This window comes from Camelus ferus, chromosome 15 (genome assembly GCF_009834535.1).
Source record: "Camelus ferus isolate YT-003-E chromosome 15, BCGSAC_Cfer_1.0, whole genome shotgun sequence".
In the NCBI taxonomy this organism is placed as follows: domain Eukaryota; kingdom Metazoa; phylum Chordata; class Mammalia; order Artiodactyla; family Camelidae; genus Camelus; species Camelus ferus.
The window spans coordinates 50,196,467-50,220,875 of NC_045710.1; the positions used below are offsets into that span (position 1 = coordinate 50,196,467).

Below are 24,409 nucleotides of genomic sequence, written 5' to 3' on the forward strand. Positions count from 1 at the left end.
GGAACTTTGTTCCAGGAGTCACCAACCACGGCCCTGGCACTACAAGTGATACATTAGCGTCTCATAATCAGCCTTTGACAAAGAATAGTTGCACAACAATAATAATGTTGTAATTGTAGGCGATATGCCCTTGGGAAGATGTGGCTTAGCAAAACACAGGAGAGAGACTTAGCTGGAAAAGGAAAGTGCGAGCAGACATGGGCTTTGGGATCAGATCAATGTGGCTAAAATCCTGGTCCTTAAATAGCTGGCAGAAGTCCAGGTACACAGTAGATACCCCGTGTTAGTTTCCTGCACTGATGTTTTAGGCTTTATAAGAATCAGCGCAGGGATAGGTTTCCAAAGAGACTCTGACTTTCTGGTGAGTTAACGGAAGTGTGGTATCTGAGACAGAAGAAGTGATGGAACATCTCAGCTTGGTGAAGGTAAAAATCTCCTTTCAAGTATTGTGTTAAATGGTAAAGACATTTCAAGGGAAAGCCTAGAAAAACTGGATATGTGGGGGAAAATTACCAAATGTGGTAGATTATGTAGAATAAGCTATGAAATTGAGACTCATTAGCCTGAAGACACAAAGAAAGACTTGATGGCCGTTTTCAGTATTGGAAGGGCTGTCCGAAGGTGCATCTGCCCTTATTGTGTAGATTTAAGGAATAGAATAAATAGGCTGGTCTACAGTCTGTGGCTCAGTTTTTAAAAAAGGTCTTTCTAACTGGCTGCTACATATAGGTGGGAGTGAGCTCCCCGTCTTGGTTGTATTCAAGTGCAGGCAAGCAGACGGGTTGGCAGAACTGTGTTAAGGCCATTCATGCGTCAGATCTGAGGCAACTGGACGAGAAAAGCTTTCAGATTCTTTCCAACACTGAGACTCTGTAATTCCAGAACTAACAGTAAGCTAGTGCGAGAGTAAGGCAAACAGTATCAGTCCTTTACAGTATAACAAATGAGCTTGGCTTTTATACTTGGAAAATAAATATGAGAACCTTTTGTTGGTGACACTGGAGACGGTCTCCCTTAGTGCAACTCAAATTGGCCAACCTCCACCTAATAACACATGAGATTATATTTCAGACCAAAGTGTGCTTAAAACTCCTCCTAAGAACAATTTGTTTTCAAAGAACCTCAAAACACACCCTTTCATTTACAAACAATTGACACACTAGTCACAAGTTATTCTCACCTATTTATTAACTAGTGCAGGTATTGCCATACAAAATTCAAGGTCTTTTTTTTAAAACAATATCCTAGTATTTATTATTATTATTATTTTAACAAGATGACCTATAGTTTCTAGTACTGTCATTAGAAAGGGCAGAAGACCACACAAATACCAGGATGCAAAACTCAGGTGTCAAATGTTGCTTATGAACTGAACTAAAACTAGTTTGCCAGCATCTCTATTTTGATAACCCTTGTATGCGTAAAAATCTTTTCCAATATGTTTTGGAGGATTGAGCTGATTTGTTTTTCTTGGATGTTTGAGTAATTGACTTTCAATATTTTTAATCTCAAAGCATTTTAAGGAATGTTTGCCCTAAGTTTGAAATGTCCTTGTTTTGAGAGTAAATGAGGAGGGAAAAAAAGGATTTTTCTGAATCTGTGCTTCAGGAAACTCTGAGATAAGCACATCGTAAGATGGTAATATTTCTTCTTAGAAATAAAAGTTAAATCCAAATACTAATCCATAACCAAGATAAATAAAAAGGACCAAACTCAGCAGTTAAAAAACACAGACTGAGGGATTGTGTTTAAAAAATATCCTGCTGTATGCTATTTACAATAAAACAGCATTCAATAAAATATAAGGACACCGAAAGATTGAAAATAAAAATACGAGAATATGAGAAAAGTTATATAGGGAGAATACCAAAAGAAAGCAGATGTAGCTATAATATTAAATAAACTAAACTGTATGGCTAAAAAACATTATTGGTATTAAGAGGACCATTACATAATGTTAAAAGGAACACTTAACCTAGAAGGAATAATTCTATTCTGTACTTAATGACATAACCTCAGCATATATAGAGCAAAAACTGACAAAATTACAAAGAGAAATTGACAGATCCACCGTCGCAAAAGAAGATTTTAATACCGTTCTCTCAGTACTGATTAGATCAAGCAGCAAAAGAATTAATAAAATACAAGTGATTTGAATCATGCAATTAAACATGATCTAGTGGACACACAACAAGACTGCAGCAAAACATTCTAAGTAGGGTCCCAAAAAATTTTTGGTTGCATAAAATGGGGGTTATACAGTTATAAGAAGAATGAAAAACTACCGTTATTCCATAAATTCTGATACACTTTTTTCACGTTTTACCATCTCTGAAATTGGAAATTTTCTGATAATAATGTACCATAATTCAATTTCCAGTGTTTTTCCCTAATGGCTCATAAAATAGTGGGAGTCATCCTAAGGCATATGCAGCTTAAATTCAGTGAAATGTTTCCCATCTGTTGGTGCAATGCCAAAAGTAAAGATAATGAAATATACACTGCACGGAACTGACTTGTCGCTTCCTCTCCACCTCTCGCCCCCATCCTCAGTGGAGATAAGAACTATAGACTTTCCCCTCTGGAGCGTGGGGTCTAGGCAGAGAGAAAGAGCCGATCACCAACCACCTTACAGCCAACTTCATGTGGCTGCAGGGCTTACTGTATGTAGGACAGTCTCACGTGCTTGTAAATTTCAAACAGACCACGTCAGTTTTTTATAAGCCAAAATAAAATCATAATGGAGATTAGGAAATACTTAAAACGAGATCGTTGTGAAGATGCCACAGAACAGAACTTGTGGAATACAGCTCAAGTGAGTCTGAGAGGGCAATTTCTAGCCTTAAATGTTTACATTAGAAATGCAGAAAGCCGTAAGTCAATTAGCCCAGTGTTGAACTTGAGATGTTAGGGAAGAGCAATGGAGTAAGCCTCTCCAAAAAAAATAGGAGGGCAAAAATAGTCAAGTAAGGGCAGAATAGAAAACAAGATAGAGAGATAACAAAGAAAGCTATTCGTTTCGGGGAGGGGAGGTGAAAAGGAAAAATAGACGTGTCTCCAAAGAACTGTGTTTTCGCTGGTCAGTTCTGGATGGGGGATGGGCCACTCTCACTGCCGTCACAAGGTCAGGCAGGGCTGGAGTGAGATCGTCAGCCAAGGGAGCCAACACCCCGTTTAGGTGAGGGGTGAGCCCACTGAGTTCATCCTTCACCTCCTCCTAGGTCTTCCTTCCTACGGAAGCCTTTGTGCACAAAAATGGATGTTATAAAATATTATGGAGTGTTTACATTTTACTCTCCACTGTTCTTATTATGAACTAAAATCTGCCTATATCACTACCATGAAACCATTGATTTCCAAGGCTGTTTGCCCCCTAGAGAGGTCTTCCGATCACTGTGTTTTTTGAAGTTTATAGTTCTGCTTTTCCTGGCTGCTCAGTTCTTTGTATGATGTATATGTCTTCTGTTCTAGATACCCTACCCTTTTTTTGATCTCCTGGGTGCTCAGAGATCAGACAACCAAGCCTCTATCATCTGTATATAAAATAAGAATTCCCAGTCTCTGAATAAAAGCCTGAAAGTCTGTGCCCGAAGTACGCCAGCTTTAGTGAATGACCAGTGTGTGCGTTTATGCGTCCTCCTGGGTCACTGGGGCTATTCCAAAGCGTTGAGGCTTTGGGGTCAAGCATTCTGGATTAGCAAATCCAGTCATGAGAGGCACAGTTGTAGGAAGATGTGCACAATTTAAAGAGGGTCCAAAAAGTATATGCGTGTGGAGAGAGAGAGAAAAGAAGGGGATGGGGTGAGGAAGGGAGAGAGGGAGGGAGGACAGATAAATAGTTTTGGAAATACGATTAAAATGCACAGAAAGCCTGAGAGAATCTCCTGTCTGCCAACACTAAAATAATGCCAACTCTTTAAATGGTCCAAAATTGGCACAAATCAGTGGACTAGACTGTCACAGAACTAGAGGAGACAGCAGCCACCCCAGGCCATACTGTCCCAGTCGGGAGTTCACAGATACAATGCACCAAATCACAAGCTGCCCCAGGTCCTTACATGCATCTTCTAGTCAGGGTGTTACTTGAGACTGACATGATTTGTGTTGTTTGCATGCCCCCAAAGAGCGAGCCGACTCTTCCCTCTGCTCCCTACAGAATGACAACGTCCCACAAGGATATATAGGCACCTTTCCTTTTGCAAAGCAACCAACTTCTCACCTGTTCATTAGGCCACCAAGGAAATTCAAAGGTCAGTGATTCATTGTATAGCTCCCAAAAAGAAGAGTCTGTGACATAAGCCATACAGAACCAGCATCCCTGTGCTCACACTGTGGTTGCTACAACAGATGTTAGTTTCGCCAGCACCCAAAGCAGTGGCTTTCATGCTTTGTTTCATTTAAAAAAAAAAATTAAAAAGCAGTTGAGATAAATAACAAGGTCCTACTGTCTAGCACAGGCAACTATATTCAATACCTTGTAATAACCTATAATGAAAAAGAATATGAAAAAGAATATATATGTATAACTGAATCACTATGCTGTACACCAGAAATTAACACAACATTGTAAACCAACTATACTTCAATTTAAAAAAAATTTTTTTAATTTAAAAAAATCAGGGGGAGGGTGTAGCTCAAGTGGTAAAGCACATGCTTAGCATGCACGAGGTCCTAGGTTCAATCCCCAGTACCTCCTCTAAAAATAAGTGAATAAATAAACCTAATTACCTCCCTTCCCCCCAAAAAAAATTTTTGAATAAATTGACAACTAAATTGAATAAATGACAACTGAAATATTCCCAGGTTTCTTTCATATACCATCCAGCATCAGGGAGAATGTTTCATTTGCAGGGATGAAAGGTGCAGCTAAGGCAATTTTATTCTATCTGCCTTGCCTTAATTCAAGGACTCAGAAAAGGTATCTAAAAAGCTCAAGGTTTTTGAGATTGTATCTACAAGGGACAAACTCACCAAAATAAGTATCTAACAAAGGCTGTTCATGATCGAGTCCAATCTGGCAACCTTCATTGACCTTTAGCTGCTGGCCTTAAACTTTGTGATCCCTAACATAATGATGTTTGATGATGGTCAAATATTTGTATTTCATACTTCCTCACTCTATAGAGTTATGTCTGTCCCTACTCTGGGCCTTTGATCACATTTCCCTTTTCTTCTGGAATGCCCTCTCCTTCTCTCCATCTACCCAGATTTCACCAACCCTGCAAGTCCTGCCATGTACTGCCTGGACCTGCCCCAGGATGCCTCGCTGACCTTGGCAGGCCTCCCACACTCCCTCTGAGCTCAAGCACTGTTGTTTGTAGCATCATTTAGAGATTAACTGCACATAACCCATGCTGCTCTTTGAGCGAGCTCTGTAGAACAGTCCTGGCTTTCTAAATGAACAGAAATAACACCTTCCAGGATGGTAGGCTGCCTTTGATCATCTTTCTGTGTCTCCTGCTGCTGCACATGTGTAGAAAATGAGTTGTTGGTTTCCTGATACCCTTTGATGCAGTTTAGAGGCATTGTTTTATGGACTAGATCACCGTGGTCACCTCTCGTAAGCGTCTGTCACTCAAATCATAAACGCGGTTTCCACCTTCCCAAGTTCATAATCTAAAGCAACAGCTAACAGTATACAGAAGGTCTGCTTGCTTATTGATAATACATAATGCTGCTAATATATGAAGTATGATCGATAAGACTAGTGGAGCACATACATTAAATAAATAGTTACCTTAAAGGAAAGGGAAGTTCCTGTATCTAATGGAACAAAAAAGGGAAATGAGAAATTAGTCTTTCTCATCCAATGTCACAGCATTTGGACATTGCTGAGTAGCTTTCTTTGTAATCCTATTTCAGCAGCCCACTCACAGGAACTAAGGCATTCTGAGTACTAATGAGCTACATCTTGTCTGCATTATTCTCTAAAAATTTGGTTTTGATTAACAAGCTGTATCCATTTTATGGAAGGAGAGTGCTGAATCACTCCAAGATCTGCTTAGCATCACCCTCACCATTGTGAGTGACTTGAAATGCCTCTGCTGGGTCAGGGTGACAAGAGAACCAAGATGATGCTGGAAAATCTTGGTACAGAGAGTCCTTCCATGATAAGGACCGCAAAGCTTGGGTTTGTAGGACAGTGGCATCAATCTTCCCCTTCATTGCATACTAATGATGGCTTATCTAAGTTTTTCTGGTATTATTTATATAAGGCAAAAAGTAATAAGATGTATAGCAAACCAGAATTTACACATTCAGATTATACTACTCCTTCAAAATATTTACCTTGTGCAGGAATAGCTCAAGTGGAAGAGCACATGCTTAGCAAGCACTAGGTCCTGGGTTCAAGCCCCAGTACCTCCATTAAAATAAATAAATTAATTAAAAACCTAATTACCTCCCCCTCCCAAAAATTAAATTAAAAACATTTACCTTGGGAAGCCGTATATTTTTTCCAACAATGCTGTCACAATTTCAGTTATCATCTGCCCTCCTGCTCTGAAATTGCCATAACCTTGAAGGTGCAATAGTTGAATATCCTCAATAGAGGAATTAGGAATTAGGGGTTGATATCATCATTTGATATCAAAACAGCCCCAGAAGTTGTGGGAACCGGGTCTGGTGCATGGTGGGCTACCCGGCTGGGGACCTCCTTGATAAAAAACAGAGCATGACTTAGAAGGTGTAAGATTTTCATTTGGGGGCCTATAAATTGATTTCAGAAACCGTTCCACAGATGGTGTTCCAGAATTGCTTCGAGCACTGGCTGGATCATTGGAGAGTCCCCAGCATCCAAAGCCACTAGTTTGGAGGCAATTAGATGCATCTGGGTGTGGGAGTTCTACTGTGTTCACTACATGAACAGCCTCATTACTTTACAACCATGCTTTTTAAAAAGAGTTCCACAAGGGCTTAGGTAATTCTCACCTAATATTTTTTCTATACAGCCACTTCATAGGCTGAGGAATCCAATATCTTCAGTGCCTATCAATTTTATTGCCATTTCTCGCCCAGATTACCTCTCGGGTGGCAAGAATAAATCATAATATTTAATTATGTTTTTCCCTCATTAATGTTTAATCAACTTGAATGAGAGCTATTAAATTTACCACTGGAAAAACCCACGTGGATTTCCCCTTTCTTGACACTAGGGTGGCAAGGTGAGGGCCTGTGGTTTCCCAAATATGTAACCTAGGACCACCCACCAGCATCACAGCTCAGTCACAGTCGCAGGAGGCCATTCACAAGAATGAAACTCTGTTGCCTGAGCGGAGCCTCTGCCAAGGGGAGAATGGAAAGGGAAGTCACATTTCTTGCAGGATGGCCGAATTTACGTACCTTATCCCACATAATAGCAGATCAATCCTGCGAAGCAGGAATTGTCTCAATTCCATACACACCGAGAAAATTAAGTTTAAGAGAGGTTAGGTAACTCACCTAAAGTCCACATATTAATAAGTGGAAGAATGAGGGTTTAAATTTAAATTTTGCTGATTCCTAGCCTTGAGCTCTTTGCAAGTGAGGTTGGAGAGCTGTTTCTAGGGATGCGGCCACGGAGGGAGAGGTGAGCAGCTTGGGGCAATATTGGCTTCTGCGCCCTTTCTGCCACCCACTAGCTGTAGAAGGTGTTAGTCTGCGAAATTCTCATTTCCTTCGGTCTAATAAGTACTTGAGTGACAAGTCCTTTTATGTTTGAAACACTGTATTTCGTCTCAAAGGCACAAAGATGAGTGGAGTCAGACAAAGCTCCCCTAAGGACTTGATAGTTCAGTGAATGAAACAAGCACATAATGATGTAATATCTGTAATATACAGTAGGTGCTGAGATACAATATAAACCGAGAGCCCAAACGTGGAGTTCAGTGGGAGTGTTTACTTGTCTGTGTTCCCCACTCAACTGCAAGGTCTGTGACTAGAGACCGTGTCCATCATTTATGCCCAGCACTTGTAGAGGGCGTCGCACATAGTAGGTGTTCAATAAACGTGTACGGTATGAGTGAATCGGGGCATGAGTGTGCTAAGACTTGAAAGATGAAAAACAGCTACCTAAGCAATTAAAGAAAGAAACGGTGTTTCAGGAAGAAGAAGAACCAAAGAGAACGGTGAGATGTATTCAGGGGGCTGCCTGTGGTTGAGTTTTGTCAAAGCACAAAGTCTAAGGAGGGAGGTGATGAGAGAGGAGGTCGGGGAAAAAAAGAGAGGCGTAGTTGTGAAGGGCCTTGAACTAAAAAGTCTTGTACGGAGGGACCTGTAAATGGATGCTGGGGACTTGATGGACCCCTTGAAATTGTAATCAAAATTAATGAGTATAAATGTGAACGCGTACTTTTCTGAGTAAAGAGGTGTAACACTTTCATCAGATTTTCCGATGTTAGGAAGTCTTGCAGCCAATGAAGAGCTGCTCGAGAGTTCACGAGAGTTCACGGGTGGGCAGAGCTGTCCAAGTAACATTTGAGGTCGATGACTGTCGATGCGGTTGTAGAAGATGGAACTGGGGGGCGGCCCGAATGGTGGTGGAGAGACTAACGAAGAGGCAGCTTGCAACTGGCCAGGGAAGAACTCATAAGACTCTGAACCTAATTAATTGTCCTGGAGAAGGTGTAGACAGACAAGGGCGGATTCAAGATGCACTCAAGTGGTCAAAGGAGCAGATGTACTGATAAGAGGGTGTGACATCAGGAGGGGAGAGAGGGAGAAATAGAAAAGTGAGATTGACTTCCAGAGTTCCAGCCTGGATTGAGAGGTGGTACCACTGAATGAGGGGAGGGGAACCAGCAGGTTCCAGGTGGAAAACACAGAGCTCAGTTTGACCTGTTGACTTTGAAGTGTCAGTAGGGCCCACCAGACAGTGGAGTGACCCCGACTATGACCCTGAAGCATGAGGAGAGATCTAGGTTAGAGATAAAGATTTAAGTCATCAGCATCTAGATGAGAGTGTAAACTACGAAAGGCAATGAGACGGTCCATGGAGAGTTTTAGAAAAACATCAAGGGACCAAGAGTGTGTCTGTGGGTTGCACAACATTGTAAGCGTACCGAATGCCACTGAATTGGACACTTACAAATGGTTGCAATGGTAAATTTTATGTGTTATACATATATATATATCTTTACCCTAATTTTTTAAGGTAAAAAAAAAAGTAGACTCTCACTTTAGACACAATCAAAAGTATATACATTTCTAAAAAAATGCAAAAACAAAAACAATGGATCCATGGGGCATGCTGACGTTTAAGGAAATGCATGCACAAGAACCCAAGAGGAGATGGGCAAGGAATAATCAGAGATGGGAGGACGGAGGCTGAGGAGAGCCCCGCTGCAGATGCCAGGTAATAGTATTCCAATAAAATGCAGGGCAGGATAGGCAGGGAAGTTAGATAATGGCTAAAGTTACGTCCAGAAATAACAGTTCGAATATATAAGATCTGTGAGAGAAAGAGAGAGATTTTGGTCTCTGGGCTTGCCCATCCAGAACTTCTCAGCAGCAATAAAATGACTTAAATTTCATCTTGCAAAATAAAACTTGCCCGGACTCTGCCAGTTTTGTCTGGGCAGGAAACAGAGCTCAGACCAGCTGCTGAGGATGCTTCTGAAATTCCACTTCAGAGCACTGGAATGTGACACCTCCCAAGCGCCAGCCTCTCGTCCTGGGAGGGAGCAGAGGAACCTGGAGGGCAGGGGGCGCAGCGGGGGGCGCAGAGCCCTCCAGCCTCCCTCTCAGGGGCTGACACTCCTCTGACTGCTCACAGGGCCTCCCGCACCTGAGCAGGACAGGTCAGCATGTCTCTGGCCCCTTTATCCCCACTCATCTCCCTCTCACCCGGATGGCCGCGTTGGTATTTAGAAGAAGCAAGTTACCGTGAGATCACAGACCAGAGCTGCCCCTCGTGGAAGGGCCCCTTTCCCTTGAGCTCTTTCTGACATGCTTCAAAGACAACCAGAGAGAGAAGGATGGGGCCTCAGATGGAGGGAGAGGAGGCGGAGGGACCCCTGGGTAGCCTCACACCCTAGCAAGTCGGCCTTGCCATATCCCGGAGTGCCCTGTGGCATCACTATTTACCAGCCGATTCCAGGGAAATGGCTTTGCCAGCTTTTAAGAAGATCTAATCATCAGCAGCTATTTTCCTGTCCTATTTTTGACAGAGTTTGGCTCATAGCCCTTCAATGTGGCAGAATAAACCTGCTAATTCATTCTTGCATGTTAAACGTTGAAAAGACAGCCTCGTCTAGCCACGTGAAAGGATCTCAGTATCTTCAACTTCAGAAGTAATACTCAGTCTGTGACACCTACCAGGTCACAGAACTGCAGCAAACCCACCACCCGTCAGTGAGGGCTCTCATTACTCCTGGGTTAATAATTCGTGGACACTTGTCAAAACATGTTTGTTCCAATTGCCAGGGCCCCTCTGGGGCTAAGTTAAAATAAGAGACATTGGAGGGGTCACTGTCCTGGAGGCGATTAAGCATGTAAACAAACAGAAATGAGGACCGCCCCCCACTTCAGAACAATATATGAAAACCTCAGGGTTGCCTTTGTTGCTGTGGACTGGAGACCGAGGCTGAGTGTGGCAGTAAATGGGCTGGAAACTGAAGCCCAGATTTAAGTAGATTTGCCAGCCTCGTCCTGGGCATGGAGCCTGTCCAGGGAGGACGCACGGCCGGGGGTAGAATTACTGCGAAGCTGATGGACTTTAAGTTTCAGGGACCCGCATTCGAATGGGTCCTTTCTAGCGTTTCTAAGGCTCTGGGAGGGGCGCTTATAATTTTGCATTTGTATTTTTTTAGTTGAAGTCTAGTTGATTTACAGAGTGTTGCTAGTTTCTGGCACACAGCATAATGATGCCATTAGACATATTTTTTTTTCATATTCTTTTTTCATCGTAGATTATTACAAGGTATTGACTCTGGTTCCCTGTGCTGTACAGTGGGACCTCGTTGTGTATCTATTTTAAATACAGTAGTTTGTATCTGCTAATCCCAAACTCCTAATTTATCCCTCCCCACCCCCTTTCTCCTTTGGGAAGCGTAAGTCTGTTTTCTGTGTCTGTGAGTCTGCTTCTTTTTTGTACATCAGTTCATTTTTTTTTTCTTAAAGAAGCCTCCCCAGATTGTACAAGCATCAGACCCCCTCCCCCCCCACGAAGCCAGCCTGCATGGAGCAGTAGAGGATAGGCTGTGCTCCCGGAGGGCAGCAGGCTCTCGGAGAGGAAGGGGAGGGCAGAGGCCCGCGTTTGCTGTGCCCTGGTCCTGTTTACTGCATGGGTAAAGGGGGAATAAGGCCCAGAGCTGTACGCAGGGTGCCCTCAACATGGAAAGATGCGCAGGAGTGGGGAAGAACGCGCCCTCTTTAGCTGAGACAGTTTTCCAGGCAAACTCAAGACACTTCATCGGCTACATAATAACCCCATGCCTGGGGGTCAGGCAGAATCCCAGTCCAAACCCAGCTTGGATATGGGGGATTCCACTGAATTGGTGTTTTTTGTTTTGGTTGTTTGTTTTGTTTTCTTTAATGGCAATACTGGGGCTTGAACCCAAGACCTCGTGTATGCTAAGCGTGCGCTCTACCTCTGAGCAATCCCTACCACCCCCCACACACCAAGTTGCTGTAAGTTAAGCTTCCCTCAGTCTCCCACTAATTCCTTTCAACGTTCCCCTCCTCCTTTGTCCCTGACAACCCTCAAAACAAGAGAGAAAGGAGCAATGATCCCTGATGCTCTGTTTTCCCAGAGGGAGGCCTGCCTCCCTCCAGTCACACAAGATCCCTCACCCCACTGCCGGGTGTCCGAAATCCAAAATTACCTAGAAACCTACCATGGAAGAGATGCTTTCATTATGCAAGTTTCCAAGTCTATACCCTTCAAAACAATGTCTCCTTGTCTTAAAAGAGTTGCCCTCATTGGATGAGCTGGGAACAAAGGAATTTTTAAAAACCCGTGATGCAGGGATTTGCCTTTCAAGCCAGGCAGCCTTCAGGGACGTTTATCCTAACAAGGAATTCCCGGAGAAAGGAGCAGGCCGAGCCTACTGCCCTCGTAATTAATGCTCCCTGTCTGCGTGCTCCCCGGGCTGGGGGTGGGGGGTCTGTGAGCAGATTACACCTCAGCGTTCACAGGAGAAAAGGCATAAAACTACTCATTGAAGAAAATGGTTGGTCCCCACCCCCCAGCAGGAAGATGCACCCACCTTGGGTTGATTCCTTTCAGATACACCCCAGAGCTCCCCACCTCCTGCCAAAAATATTTTAAATGAAAGGGCCATGTTGATTTTTTAAACTTTGTTTTTACTTTTTAAATAAAATGAGAATTTAACTTGCCTTGGTATTTGGGCTGTCAGGAAAATAACTATCTTTGGACTCAATCTTTGACTGTGGATCTGCTTTTTTTTTTTTGCTTTGTTTTTCCCCCCACGTCTCTGAAGTCTCTTTCGAAGTTCTGGAGAATTACCTGCAGGGGCTGCCCAGCAAGGGCAGGTGTCAGAGGCAGAGTTTGCTGGGCCAGTCTGCATTTGCTCTCACTATGTGTCATAAAATCAGGTCCCAGCAGGTCCCCACTTCAGGCTCCCCCTCCCCTGTGAGGACCGTAAGAGGCCTGGAAGCTGGCTCCAGCTGAACTTGTGAGTTCTCAGAAGCCACCTTGCCCCCTGCCAGCTGGCCACCCAAGACAGGGGCTGGCCAGGCACATTTAGTCACTGACTTCAGTGGCCCCATTCGGCGCCATGGTGGTGGCCATGTGGGCCCAGGAGCCCTTCCTGTCCTGGCCACCCTTTGCCCTAGCCAAGGGGGGAGCAGAGGCCAAGCCCACACACTTGTCTTGGGTCAGGCTGAGAGCAGTGGTCAGCCCATGGCCTTTCTGGGCTTCATTCCAGGAAGAAGCTTCTGGAAACAGGCAGCGGGCAGCACAGGGTGGGCCGGCAGCCTGCGAGATGGTGCACAGGAGGACGGGTGGGGGCCAAGGCAATTTGCGCCAGAGCAGGAGGATGGAGCCGGGTTCTGGGCCGCCAGGCTACACAGTGTGGGCTCTGGAACATTCCACATGCCTCCCAGCCAGTGGCAGAGGCTTGGCACTCAAGGGGGCTCTGCATCTTGCGGCTTGATGAAGATGCAAGAGGATTCGTTTAGAGTAACTGAACTCATTTCGTGAATGACGCGAATACTGTTTGCTAAACCGAGTGGGTGTGATGCACTTCTCTGCTCCACACTGATACAGCTTCAGCAGGTGCCACAGCGCCGTCCTCACATGAGGTGTCCGTCCCGCTGTCCCCTCCTCTCTGACGTGCTAGCTCCAGGCACTGGGTTCTTAGCTGAAAGCAGTGTCCTGCTGGTTGAACCTGTGACCTCTGGAACCAAACGGGCCAGGTTTCAATTCTGGTTTCTCCCTGTGACCTTGGGCAAGTTTCTTCCCCTGTCCTTGCCTCCCTCGGTAGTTTTCTCTGTAAGATGGGGGTGGAAATAGTGTTAAATTCATACAGATGTTAACGAGAATTAAGTGAACTAACAGAGGGAAAGCACGTTAACATAGTAAGCACTCAGTCAGCATCAGCTAGTAATAACAAATATTATTATCATCATTACCATTATCATCATCGCACCAGAAACTAAGCTCTTTAAGAATCGAAACTATTTTGTTTACTGTCTGGCACATGAAAGGTGCTGCATGAGACTCACAGGTACAGAGAACAAACTAGTGGTTACAGAGGAGGGATGGGGGGATATAAGGATGGCGGAGTGTGGGGTACCAAATGTGGGGTGCAAGACAGGCTCAAGGATGTCTTATACAACACGGGGAATATAGCCAATATTTTGTAATAACTGTAAATGGAAAGTAACCTTTAAAAAACTATAAAAATTATTTTAAATTTTAAATAAAATAAAAGTAAAGCCATCCAAAAAATAAAGTAATGAATTAAAAGGTGCTGTGTATACAGCTGTTGAATAATGCACAGCCCCCCGTGTGTGGGTAATGGTTGAAACATCTCCCTCAGCCGACCGTGAGCACCTGGGTTCTGCCTGATCCGTCCTCATCCCTGAGGTCGGCTCGGCGGGCACAGGACAGACCCTCGGTAAGCTTCTGCTGAATGAATCCATGAAGGAACCTCCAAGGTGGCAGCACGTGTTACCTCCTAGTAAAACATTAGTTTCAGGTCTAAGTTCATCAGAAGTCATGCTCTTTGACAGTGACTCCTCTGCCCTGGGTCATGGTATGTAATAGTTGCTGGAAGATCTTGAAAACCAGCCCGTGGATTTGGGGGCTTTATTGGGGGCTGTCTCCAGAATAGGAGTTAGCTCCTCTAAGACCTCCTGCCCTGCCGCGTTTCCACCCCTGCAACGCCCTCCCCACCCCCCTGCACCTGCCTGAGTCCCACGCTGCCCTCCACCGTGACGGGGAGGACTGGGAGGGCAGACCACGCCTGGCCACAGAAAGGCCAGACGTAGCTTTGTCTGAATCCAGGAAATCTTCTCCCAGGGCCTCCGCTCTCCCCTTGTGGGTCAGGTCCTTCTTCCTCTGCTTCACAGGAAACCTTTTCTTTTTTCCAGAAGGAAATTTAAAAATTTCCCCACAATTTATCAGCTATTCTGCTTCAGTTCCTCTCTCTCTAAAGTGAAAGGGGAGATGGTGTGTAACGTGGAGAAAGGTAGTCTGTAGTCTTTACTAAATTATCACTTAATACTGAGAGACCACTGTTTTATAAGCCTTGCAAACCACCTATTATTCCAAGTGCAAACAGATTTATGATCTGAAACAGCCACTGTGACTTCTGTCGTGTGGAAACAGAAGGAGGGTGAGTTGCAGCTTGGCATCTGACGTGGTAGCTTCCATCCCAGTGGCCCAGCCATGTCTGCTTACGACTTACAGATCATTTTCTCCTCATATCCATGCAATGAGGCGCCTGAGGTTTAGTATCTCCATTTTATGGGCATGAAACGTAGAGACTGAAAGATCAAGAGGGTTGTCCCTCACTAACAGGAGGTTTGGAAAACACACGTGCTTTCTTTGTGTTTTCACTGAGAGCATCACTCTCTGACATAGCTCATGCGTAAGTGTCATGGGTCTGAAAGCATCCTCTCTGCCACGGCCACGTCCATCCTCTGGCCCCTGTGCCCTCTCCCCACCCACTGCCCAGCCCTGCACCTGCACTTGTGAGGCTACAGCTCCCTGGGGGGGCAATCCAGCATTCCCAAGCCTTGGCTGGGTGGGGGCTGGGTATTTAGCTCCCTGGCTTTTGGGTCAAAGACATTCCAGGGAGTAAGAGTTGCCTTTCAACAGCTTCCAGTAGCTCCCGCTGAGCACTCAGAGTGGGAGTGAGTCACATCCCAGCCCTGCCATTAGCCTGCTCTGTAAGCCTGGACAGGCCATCCAAACTCCCCGCTCTGTAAAGGGAGGGGAGGGAGCAGCTTTGAGCATCTGATCATGCTGTGAACAGTCTCCCCTGAAGATGGTGAGTGTCATTTCAACAGGTTCACACCTTCCATCCACTTGAGCCCATGTGTGTATCCCAAAGGTCCACTGATCCCCTGGGCAAGAACCCCAGGACCATGTGAGCTCTGACACCACAGGGAGGAGCCCCAAGTGCAGATTTATTTTTTATTGAAGTATAGTCAATTTACAGTGTTGCAGAGCACAGTGATTCATTTTTACGTATATATATTCCTTTTCATGTTTTTTCATTACAAGCCATCAAATAGAGTTCCCTGTGCTATACAGGAGGACCATGTTGTTTATCTGCTTTACATATAGTAGTTAGTATCTGCAGGGGTTTTTTTTTAACATTTTTTATTGATTTATAATCATTTTACAATGTTGTGTCAAATTCCAGTGTAGAGCACAATTTTTCAGTTATATGTGAACATATATATATTCATTGTCACATTTTTTTCTCTGTGAGCTACCATGAGATCTTGTGTATATTTCCCTGTGCTATACAGTATAATCTTGTTTATCTGTTCTACAATTTTGAAATCCCAGTCTATCCCTTCCCTTCCTGCGCCCCCTTGGCGACCACAAGTTTGTATTCTATGTCTGTGTGCAGATTTTTAAAATACAACTTCAGTAGTTTATTTTCTCATTATGCAATGTCAGGCAAAGAAAAAGAAAAGACAAGGAGAAATTTAAAATGACCATCAACCCACTACCAACAAAACCACCACTAATATTTTAGTAAATATCCCTCAGTCTTTCACTCTTGACATACATACGTAAGTCCACTCATATCAGGGATGTTTTCTCAGATCATTTAAATAGTATTTGAAAACATGTCTCCAGAATAATTGACTGCGTGGTAGCTCTATATTATTAGACATTCTCTAATTGCTAAACATTTAGGTTGTTTTCCATTATTAATTATTATTGTCATCATCATCACCATCCGTTCAAACATACCTGATTTTGGGGGGGTGGATAAAAGTGGAATTGCCAGCTTTATTCAGAAGGGGTACCTATTTCAATTAATGTCTGTGACAACTTGCCCCTTGCCCCATCTCCAAAGGTTGAACCCATCTGCACCCTCAGTAGCTGGGAAGGAGGGGTGCTGATGGAGCCTTAAATCTGCTCCCTTGGACCAGCAGCCCCAGAATACCGACACCGAGTGGGATCTCTGATGCTAACAGTTAACAAGCATCTCAGGCTGCAGGCAACATTGTCTGTTTTCGGGACTGGCCGAGGCACGTTTGGAAGTGGGCATCCCTGGTCCTGGTCACTCGCCTCCCTTGACCTGACAGTGGGGCTGACTCAGCCACCGCACCCTCCCCTCCCGGGTTCAGCAGCAGCTGCTCCGCCCTCCCCTGCCTGGAATCCCTCTGCCTTTTCACATCCTATCAGTGGACTTTAGACTTTGCCTCTCGAATCTGTGACCTACGCCTGTGTGAACAGGTTTCGGAGGAGCAGGCTGAAGTTTGAGAATTGTCCTGAGTCCACCCAGGTGGTGGCAGGAACAGCAGATCCAAGGAGCAGGAGGCTGTTCCCAGGCAGAGGGTGATGGCCCGGAGGCAGATGGGCAGTGGTAGGCCATCCCAATGCCCAGATGCATGGGCAGCCGCCTGCTCTGTCCTTCAGAGTGTCATTCAAAGAGAGGAGCAGGGCCTCACTGAAAAGACGAATCCATTTCTTATGAAAATTGGCAGCATACAGCCTGTTGCCCAGAAGGCTGGGCAGAGTTTCAGCCATTGCTTGGCCAACCGTGCTCTCCTCCAGGCCTTCAGTCTGCATGTTGGAGATGGGAGTGGCGGGATGGGGAGACCACGGGTGTTGCCTTGCCCCACCCAAGCTCGCCTGCCGGTTGCACACGTGGCCGGCCCCACTGCTGACCACCCTCTCTCTTGGCCCCGCAGTCCGATGGCTCCATCCTGGCAATCGCCCTGCTGATCCTGTTCCTGCTCCTGGCCCTGGCTCTCCTCTGGTGGTTCTGGCCCCTCTGCTGCACCGTGGTAAGTGCCCCAAGCTCCTCCTCCTCACCTCTGGCCTCTGGCTGCTCAAAGCCAAGAGCGTCACAAGGTTAACAGGACCGTGTAGGGAGAGGGCGACAAGGAACTGGGTAAATAATTAAGAATAAATCTAGCATTTTTTTTTACGATTTATGCAAAATTGGCCCAAACTAACATGATCAAGAAAACCATGAGTCATTAAGAGTCAGTATGGGTGAGGGAGAGACATTGCCAGTGGCACACCCTTTGGGCAGAGCCACGGAGAGACAGCTCTGGGCTCAGTGCTTAGGAGCAATCAGCAGAGTTCTGTAAATGATGAGTATGACTTGACATGTAATAAATACGCATGTATGTGTGTTTGGCACATGCTCACGCACGCACACACGCACGCGCACACACACACACACACACTTGTTGAGTTGCACCAGCCGATACTCTTCGCAAGCCACCTTGGTCTTAGCCACTAGTTAGCCTGTCAGAGAAGGTGCCTTGAGCCTCTTTTTAACAATAAAGAGTGGCACCTACCTTTATGCTATTACTTTTTAGTTAACATCCAAAGGATGCACCTATGAGTGCCCAGCACAAGATCAGTAAGAACCTCCTCCCCATCACTGTCACCTGGAGCCAGCACATAGCTCTGGCCAGTGTTTTCCCAAATAGAGCAGGGCCTGGAATAACCCGCCATCACCTGTCTCATCCAAAGGATATGTGGCCGTCTCTCAGTTTCTATTCCCTAGCCCCTGGGCCAGGTAAAGCCCAAAGTAATATCCAAACGAAGAAAAAGCATTAGCTCTCACACGTCTCATTCTAGCACATGTCCTGCCTTCACGCACAATCAGAGCATGCACTGTAAAGCCAGGCGCATTTGAGCTGAGCGCTGCTCCCTGGCCACGGCATCTTCCACTCCCTGCATCTCAGTTCTTCCACGGCAGGCCCAGCAGGGCAGAATAGATGGTGACCCTCTTCAGGCCAGAGCTTGTCTTCACTCTATCTCTGGGACTCCAGCATTTAGGACACAGTGCAATTGGACTCACATCTGTGCCTGAAACTGAGCTGAACGGAAACCAGAGACCCCTAGGGCACTAGACTTGGGGGAAGTGGCTTCAAATGACATTTCAAAGAGATTGTAAATGAATGAAATGAGAAACTCAGCCAGGATGTAGATTCATGGGGTAAGGGTTTCCAGAAAGAAAGAGGTTTTTGCACCAACAGAAGCCTCTGATATCACGAGAAAGAGATGACCTGTAGTACGTAAGGATTTGTGTGCAGGAGGGAGCCTGGGCAGGTGCAAGTCTCGGGTTAATTACTGCAATCCAGGCTGGAATAATTTCACCAAAATATTAAGCAGTGTCTTAACCATGGCAGCCCCAAGAGTTAAATGTTAAATAGGCCTGCACAACCATTTTATTTTGAAGGTAAAAAACAAAAACAAAAAAACTAGAAAACTATGAGTCAGCCAGAGTGCTTTCTATGGTGATTTTAACAGCAAGCATATTTTCAAGTCTGGAGTTCTGGGGGGAGAAAATCTTGCAGTGAGCTCTTAAAGAAGGGGGTGGCTGGGAGTGGTGATGGTGGCAGCCTGAAATGAACACCAAGGCTTCTACCCTTTGTTCACTTAGTCCCTTTGATTATTAAAAAATAGTTACCTCCGAGTGGGGACAGCTAGGAACACTAGAACAGCCAAGAAGTACTCTACCACTCCCTACCTGTGTGATCTTGGGCAAGTTACTTAACCTCTCTGTGCCCCGAACAATAAGAGCTCTGACCTCATGAGTAGATGGCGAAAATTAAAGGAAAATATATATTTATATTTGGAACTTAGAACAGTTTTCCTTGTATTATTAATATTTTTCAATATTTACTATCATGGGAATATATAAATAACTGTATTGTGTGGCATTCAATTTATATTGGTGGGAAATGTCTTTTTTTCCAGTTTTACAGAGATATGATTTATATATAACATTTTATAAATTTAAGGTATACAACTTAAATATTTGATGCACGTATATATTGCAAAAAGTTTATCATAATAAATTTAGTTAACATCCATCACCCCACATAGTTACAAAATTTTTTCCTTATGATGAGAACTTTTAAGATTTACTTTCTTTGCAACTATCAAATGTACAATAGAGTATTCTTAACTATAGTTATCCTGCTGTACATTACACCCCCAAACTCATTTATGACTGGAAGTTTGTACATTTTGACCACCTTCACCCAATTCCCCTACCCCCCAACCCTGTACCCCATCCCCCATTCTTTCTGGCAACCACAAATCTGATCTCTGTTTCTATGAATTTGGTTCTTTTAGATTCCACATGTAAGTGAGGTCATACAGTATTTGTCTTTTTCTGCCTAACTTATTTCACTTAGCATATGCCCTCAAGGTCTATATCCATGTTGTTGCAAAGGGCAGAACTTCCTTCTTTTTTATGGCTGAATAGTACTCCATCGTACATGTATCCATCTTCTTTATCCATTCATCTGTCTCTGGACCCTTAGGTTGTTTCCATGTCTTGGCTCTTGTAAATAATGTTGCAATGAACATGAAGGTACTGATGTCTCTTCAGGATAGTGATTTTGTTTCCTTTGAATATATACCCAGGAGTGGAAGTGCTGGATGATATGGTAGTTCTAGTTTTAATTTTTTGAGGAACCTCCTTACTGTTTTCCACAGTGGCTGCACCAGTTTACAGTCCCATCAATGGTGCACAAGGATTCTCATCAACACTTGTTAGTCCTTGTCTTTTTGATGATAGCCATTCTAACAGGCATGAAGTGATACCTCATTGTGGTTTTAATTTCCAGGAAAATGTGTCTTAGTATCTTTCATTATTGAAAGCAAGATCACACAAGCCAGATTGTTTTGCAACATTCAAAATATTTTTCAATGATTTTATCTGGTTAAGTCTATGTTGCTTTGGAAAGCAGACAGAATGTCTTAATGGGGTCTGATTTTGTAAGTCCCAGGGGATTTCTTTATAAGAGAAGATCTTGGAGATTGATTGTCTTGTTTCTGAAGTCTGTAAAAACTGCCCTCACACCTATTTCTGGAAAGCCAGCTGGGGCTTTGATTCTTGGTGTGCCTCCCAGATTACTTGCTGATCACTGGCTCCCTTCATGAGTGATGATGTTTGGAAGGAGACAGGATAAATTTACGTGTTTTCTGAAGGGAGTACGCAGGAAAGAGGGCACATGCCACACCCCCACACCCCCCGCCACCCCAGGATCCTGTTCAGAGAAGGCAGGAGGTTTCTCTCCCCCGTGTGACAGCATTCCTCACCACTGTCCGGGACAAGCAGAGGGCATCCTTGTAAAAGACGATCCTGAACGCTTCGCTAGGTTTTTTTCCTTAGAAAACGTTATCCAGTTACTGTCCCACTCACTTCCCTGTCCCAGATCCTCTTGACTGTTCAGTGTCTCCAGGATAGACTTTAAATTCCTGGACATGGCATGTGCAGACCTTTCTCAACCTGGTTACAACCCGCCCCTCCAGCCCCACCTCTCACCTCCTCCTCCCTGTGCGTGGACTCCCTCGACACCCCATGCCGGCTTCCTTCACAGCACTGATCATGCTGTTATAATGGACTGTTTGCTTGTCAATCTCCCCCTGTTGGAAGCCAGAGCTCTAGGTCTCCAGAGCATAACACAGTGCCTGGCTCAAAACCGTTAGTAAATCTCAAAGTTCGTTCAGTAGCTAAATGGAAGGAGCGCCATCTCCAGGCACGCTCTGTTCTTTGGGGCTCCTTGAACATACCATGTATGTTCTCTTTGCTTAAATTGTTTCCACTTACAGAAATAGTTTCATCTTCTTCATCTACTCTGTCAACTATTCCTCTTTCCTCAAAGCCCGGCTCACTGATCACTCCATCTCAGTGGTTTTCTACAGACCTTTTCCCCACCTGCAGAGAATTAGCTCCAACCTCCCTTAGTTTTCATAGCACTTTTTTTCATGCATCTATGGGGGAATTTTTCACCAGGATTTATTCACATATATGTTTCTCTCACTATTGAACTCCTCCAGAGCAGGGAGAAACTGGTCACAGAATATAACCTCCAAAAGGAATACAGTGCCTAGTATGTAATTTGTATGTTTTCCAAACTAAACTAAAGAGCTGAACCGTCTTGCAGGAAGGGGAATGGATACAAAAGGAACCCAAAACTGATGGAACTGTGTGGCCTGTTAGTTACACGGGTGTTTGGGTTATTATTATTATGTTTCATAAATTGCATGTATGTTACATGCAAATGTTTTATATGTATCAAATATTACATAACAAAAGACATTTATATCAGTTTCTTAACAGAAATCCTAGAAATGTGCCCATTTTACTGGGAGGTTAATGGTAAATCAGGAACCCCAAGTCAAAAGATCACGCTATGCTAAAATAAACCTATCACATTTGGAACATTAAAAAAAAAATCTTGTCATATTTTGCCAGATGACAAATTTCTGGAGGTTGATTGCATAGCAATATCCTTAACACTACTGAACTGTACACTTAAAAATGGTTAAGGTTAGGTTGTGTGTTTTTCACCACAACTAGAAAGAAAAAATGAGATCCCGCTATAGAGGTGCAATTCTTCTGCAAGCCAGCAGACGAAACCATGCTATTTGGGCGAAATCAAATTGTTATATTTCTGTTCACATTAATGGCAAATTTTTTATTCAGTTTGTTGGGAGAGGATCATGTGCATGCACTGAGAATTTCTCCCAGGAGAAACAAAATTCTGTTCCCTTTTGTTTTAAATGGCCTTGTAGGTGTCTTATGAATAGTTTTTAAAGAATTATTTAAAGGATTGTGTTTAATCCACTTTATTGAATTTCTGTTGAATTTCCAGGGTAGTTCGACAAATAAGCCCCTTGTACATCTCCAGTTACAAACTGCAATGGACAAAAATTAATCAGAAAATTGATATACCTGAAATTGAAATAAAAATAAAGTCTTATATGGTGCCCTCCATGCCTTTAAGCATAGCATGTAATTTGGGAGGCCAGACAACCAAACCTAACAGAACCAAAGGGATTTACAGTTAATTTAGTAGAAATCTGAAAAATACACGCAGCTCCTTAGCCAAGCTTCTCGGGCCTAGACCCATCGTGCTTTCTGGATCCCTTTCCAGCCTCCGCCCATTCCCATGTGGACACGCCTCACCCTGCAGCTTACAAGATTACTTCCCACTAGCCCGCAGAGCTATGCCCTCACCTGAGCTCTGCACCGCATGCCCCGGACCCCAGTCTCTTCTCATCTCCACCTTGTCCTCATAGCTTCCCTCATCCCTGCTGGGCTGCCCTTGCCACTTGCCTCAGAACCTGCCCACCACCATCCCCCTGCCTCTGGGTGGGCCGGAAAGGGGCGAGCTGTCATTAAAGAAAACTGGGCTCCTCCATCAGTTAAAGGCAGATCTTTTAACCTTCATTTCCCCCTGTGAAAAATTAGAGAACTGGCACCGTATTGTCTCTAAGGTTGCTTCCTTATGTTCTTACCATCTCTAAGCGAATCTACCCCTCCCCTTAACATTTCCTGGCCTGTGGTCCTCAAACCTGGCTGATGCAAGCAATCGGAATAGCATTTCCAAACGATGTCCGTCTAAACTTACTTTGACCCTGAAACCCTTCCTTGGCCTTTCCTACCCCCACCCATTAACACACTAACTTCTAGAAGGTCACCAGTCCTTTCCAAACACCTGCTGACACACCGACAGCTGGAAGGACACTAATATTCTGCCAAAGACTGGGAAACAAAATCCAAGAGAATGCTGAACTGGCTGAAATAGTACATTTCTGGGTCCCTACATGTGGCCTCTTTCCTGCCCTCCTCAAAGGCTGTGTCAGCGCCAACCAGCTTGAACACGCTGTGAACATGATCTCACATCCCTGTTCCCCATGTGTCCTGCTCAGATCCCACGGACATGGCCAGTGGCTGGAACCGCCTTGCCCATAACCCAGGCAGACCAGGTGCTCCTCCTCCAAGCCTCTGAATGCATGGATTTTTTTTTAACTGTCTCACTTGAGTTTTGCACTGACCGACACATCATCTAATGCAGACTACACATAATCTTTTAAATTACCATATAAATCATTTAGGCCTTATCAGCTAATGTTAAAATTCCTGCCTCTACTCCCACTTGAATTATGGATGAATTTGGCTTTTTAAATAATCCCCTTAAGGGAGATAAGCTGCGAGGCCAAAAAGTATTTGAAATTTGAGTTCCAAATGCAAAAAGCGAAAAAAAAAAAAATAGAGCCCATTTCTTTGGAAATTTCTTGTACTACGTTCTAGATCAATACCCTTGGCACTAACCTTTTCTAAACTTTTATAGTGTAAAATTCCTGGATTCAGGCAGTACCTGGCCATAGGAACCTCATCTAATCAGCTGTGAGGTTTCTATCAAATTTATACTGTTTGTACGGTAAGCTTCGTTTATCTGTCATCAGCTCACATCTCATACTTCCTGGACATTTTCCACATTGTGTTGCCTAGTTTTCCTTGGTTTCTAGACTTTAATTAGAAAGATATTTATTCTAAGGTTGGGGAATCAGAATGGAAGTCTATAAAAGCGTGAGAGCCAGCACCCCTCCGCCTCTGAGATTAAAGCCTTTGTTGGGCTTTGTTAGATGGCTTTCCAGATCTTGACTGGCATTTCTTTCATACACAGCTCTCTTAGGATGGCTTCTTCTCATATAGAACCTATGAGGCCAGGAAGGTGGCAGAGGAGTTAAGAGATCAGCCAAGAAGTCCCAGGATATATGATGTTTTAAATCAAAGGCTCCAAATAACTTTAAGCTTCTAAATACGACATTGATTTGAGCTAATCTCTCTGTGCATGCAAGAGGTAATCATTTGCAAAAAAATCAATTATCTTGACTGGTGATACATTGGACTTCATAGCAAAACAAAACAAACAAACAAACAAACAAAACTCCTGGAAAAAAATATTAATAAAAGATGTTTTATACTCAATCATTAAAAAAAAGAATGAA

The 24,409-nt window shown here is 44.2% G+C and overlaps 1 protein-coding gene across 1 annotated transcript in view; it reads left to right on the top strand.

Moving 5' to 3' along the window:
• Positions 1-24,409, top strand: part of ANTXR1 (ANTXR cell adhesion molecule 1) — a 218,427-nt gene that overhangs the window by 115,166 nt on the left and 78,852 nt on the right. The window contains exon 13 of the mRNA XM_032497718.1: positions 17,326-17,421. Coding sequence (XP_032353609.1) covers positions 17,326-17,421 — 96 coding nt within the window. The remainder of the gene's footprint in view (positions 1-17,325; positions 17,422-24,409) is intronic.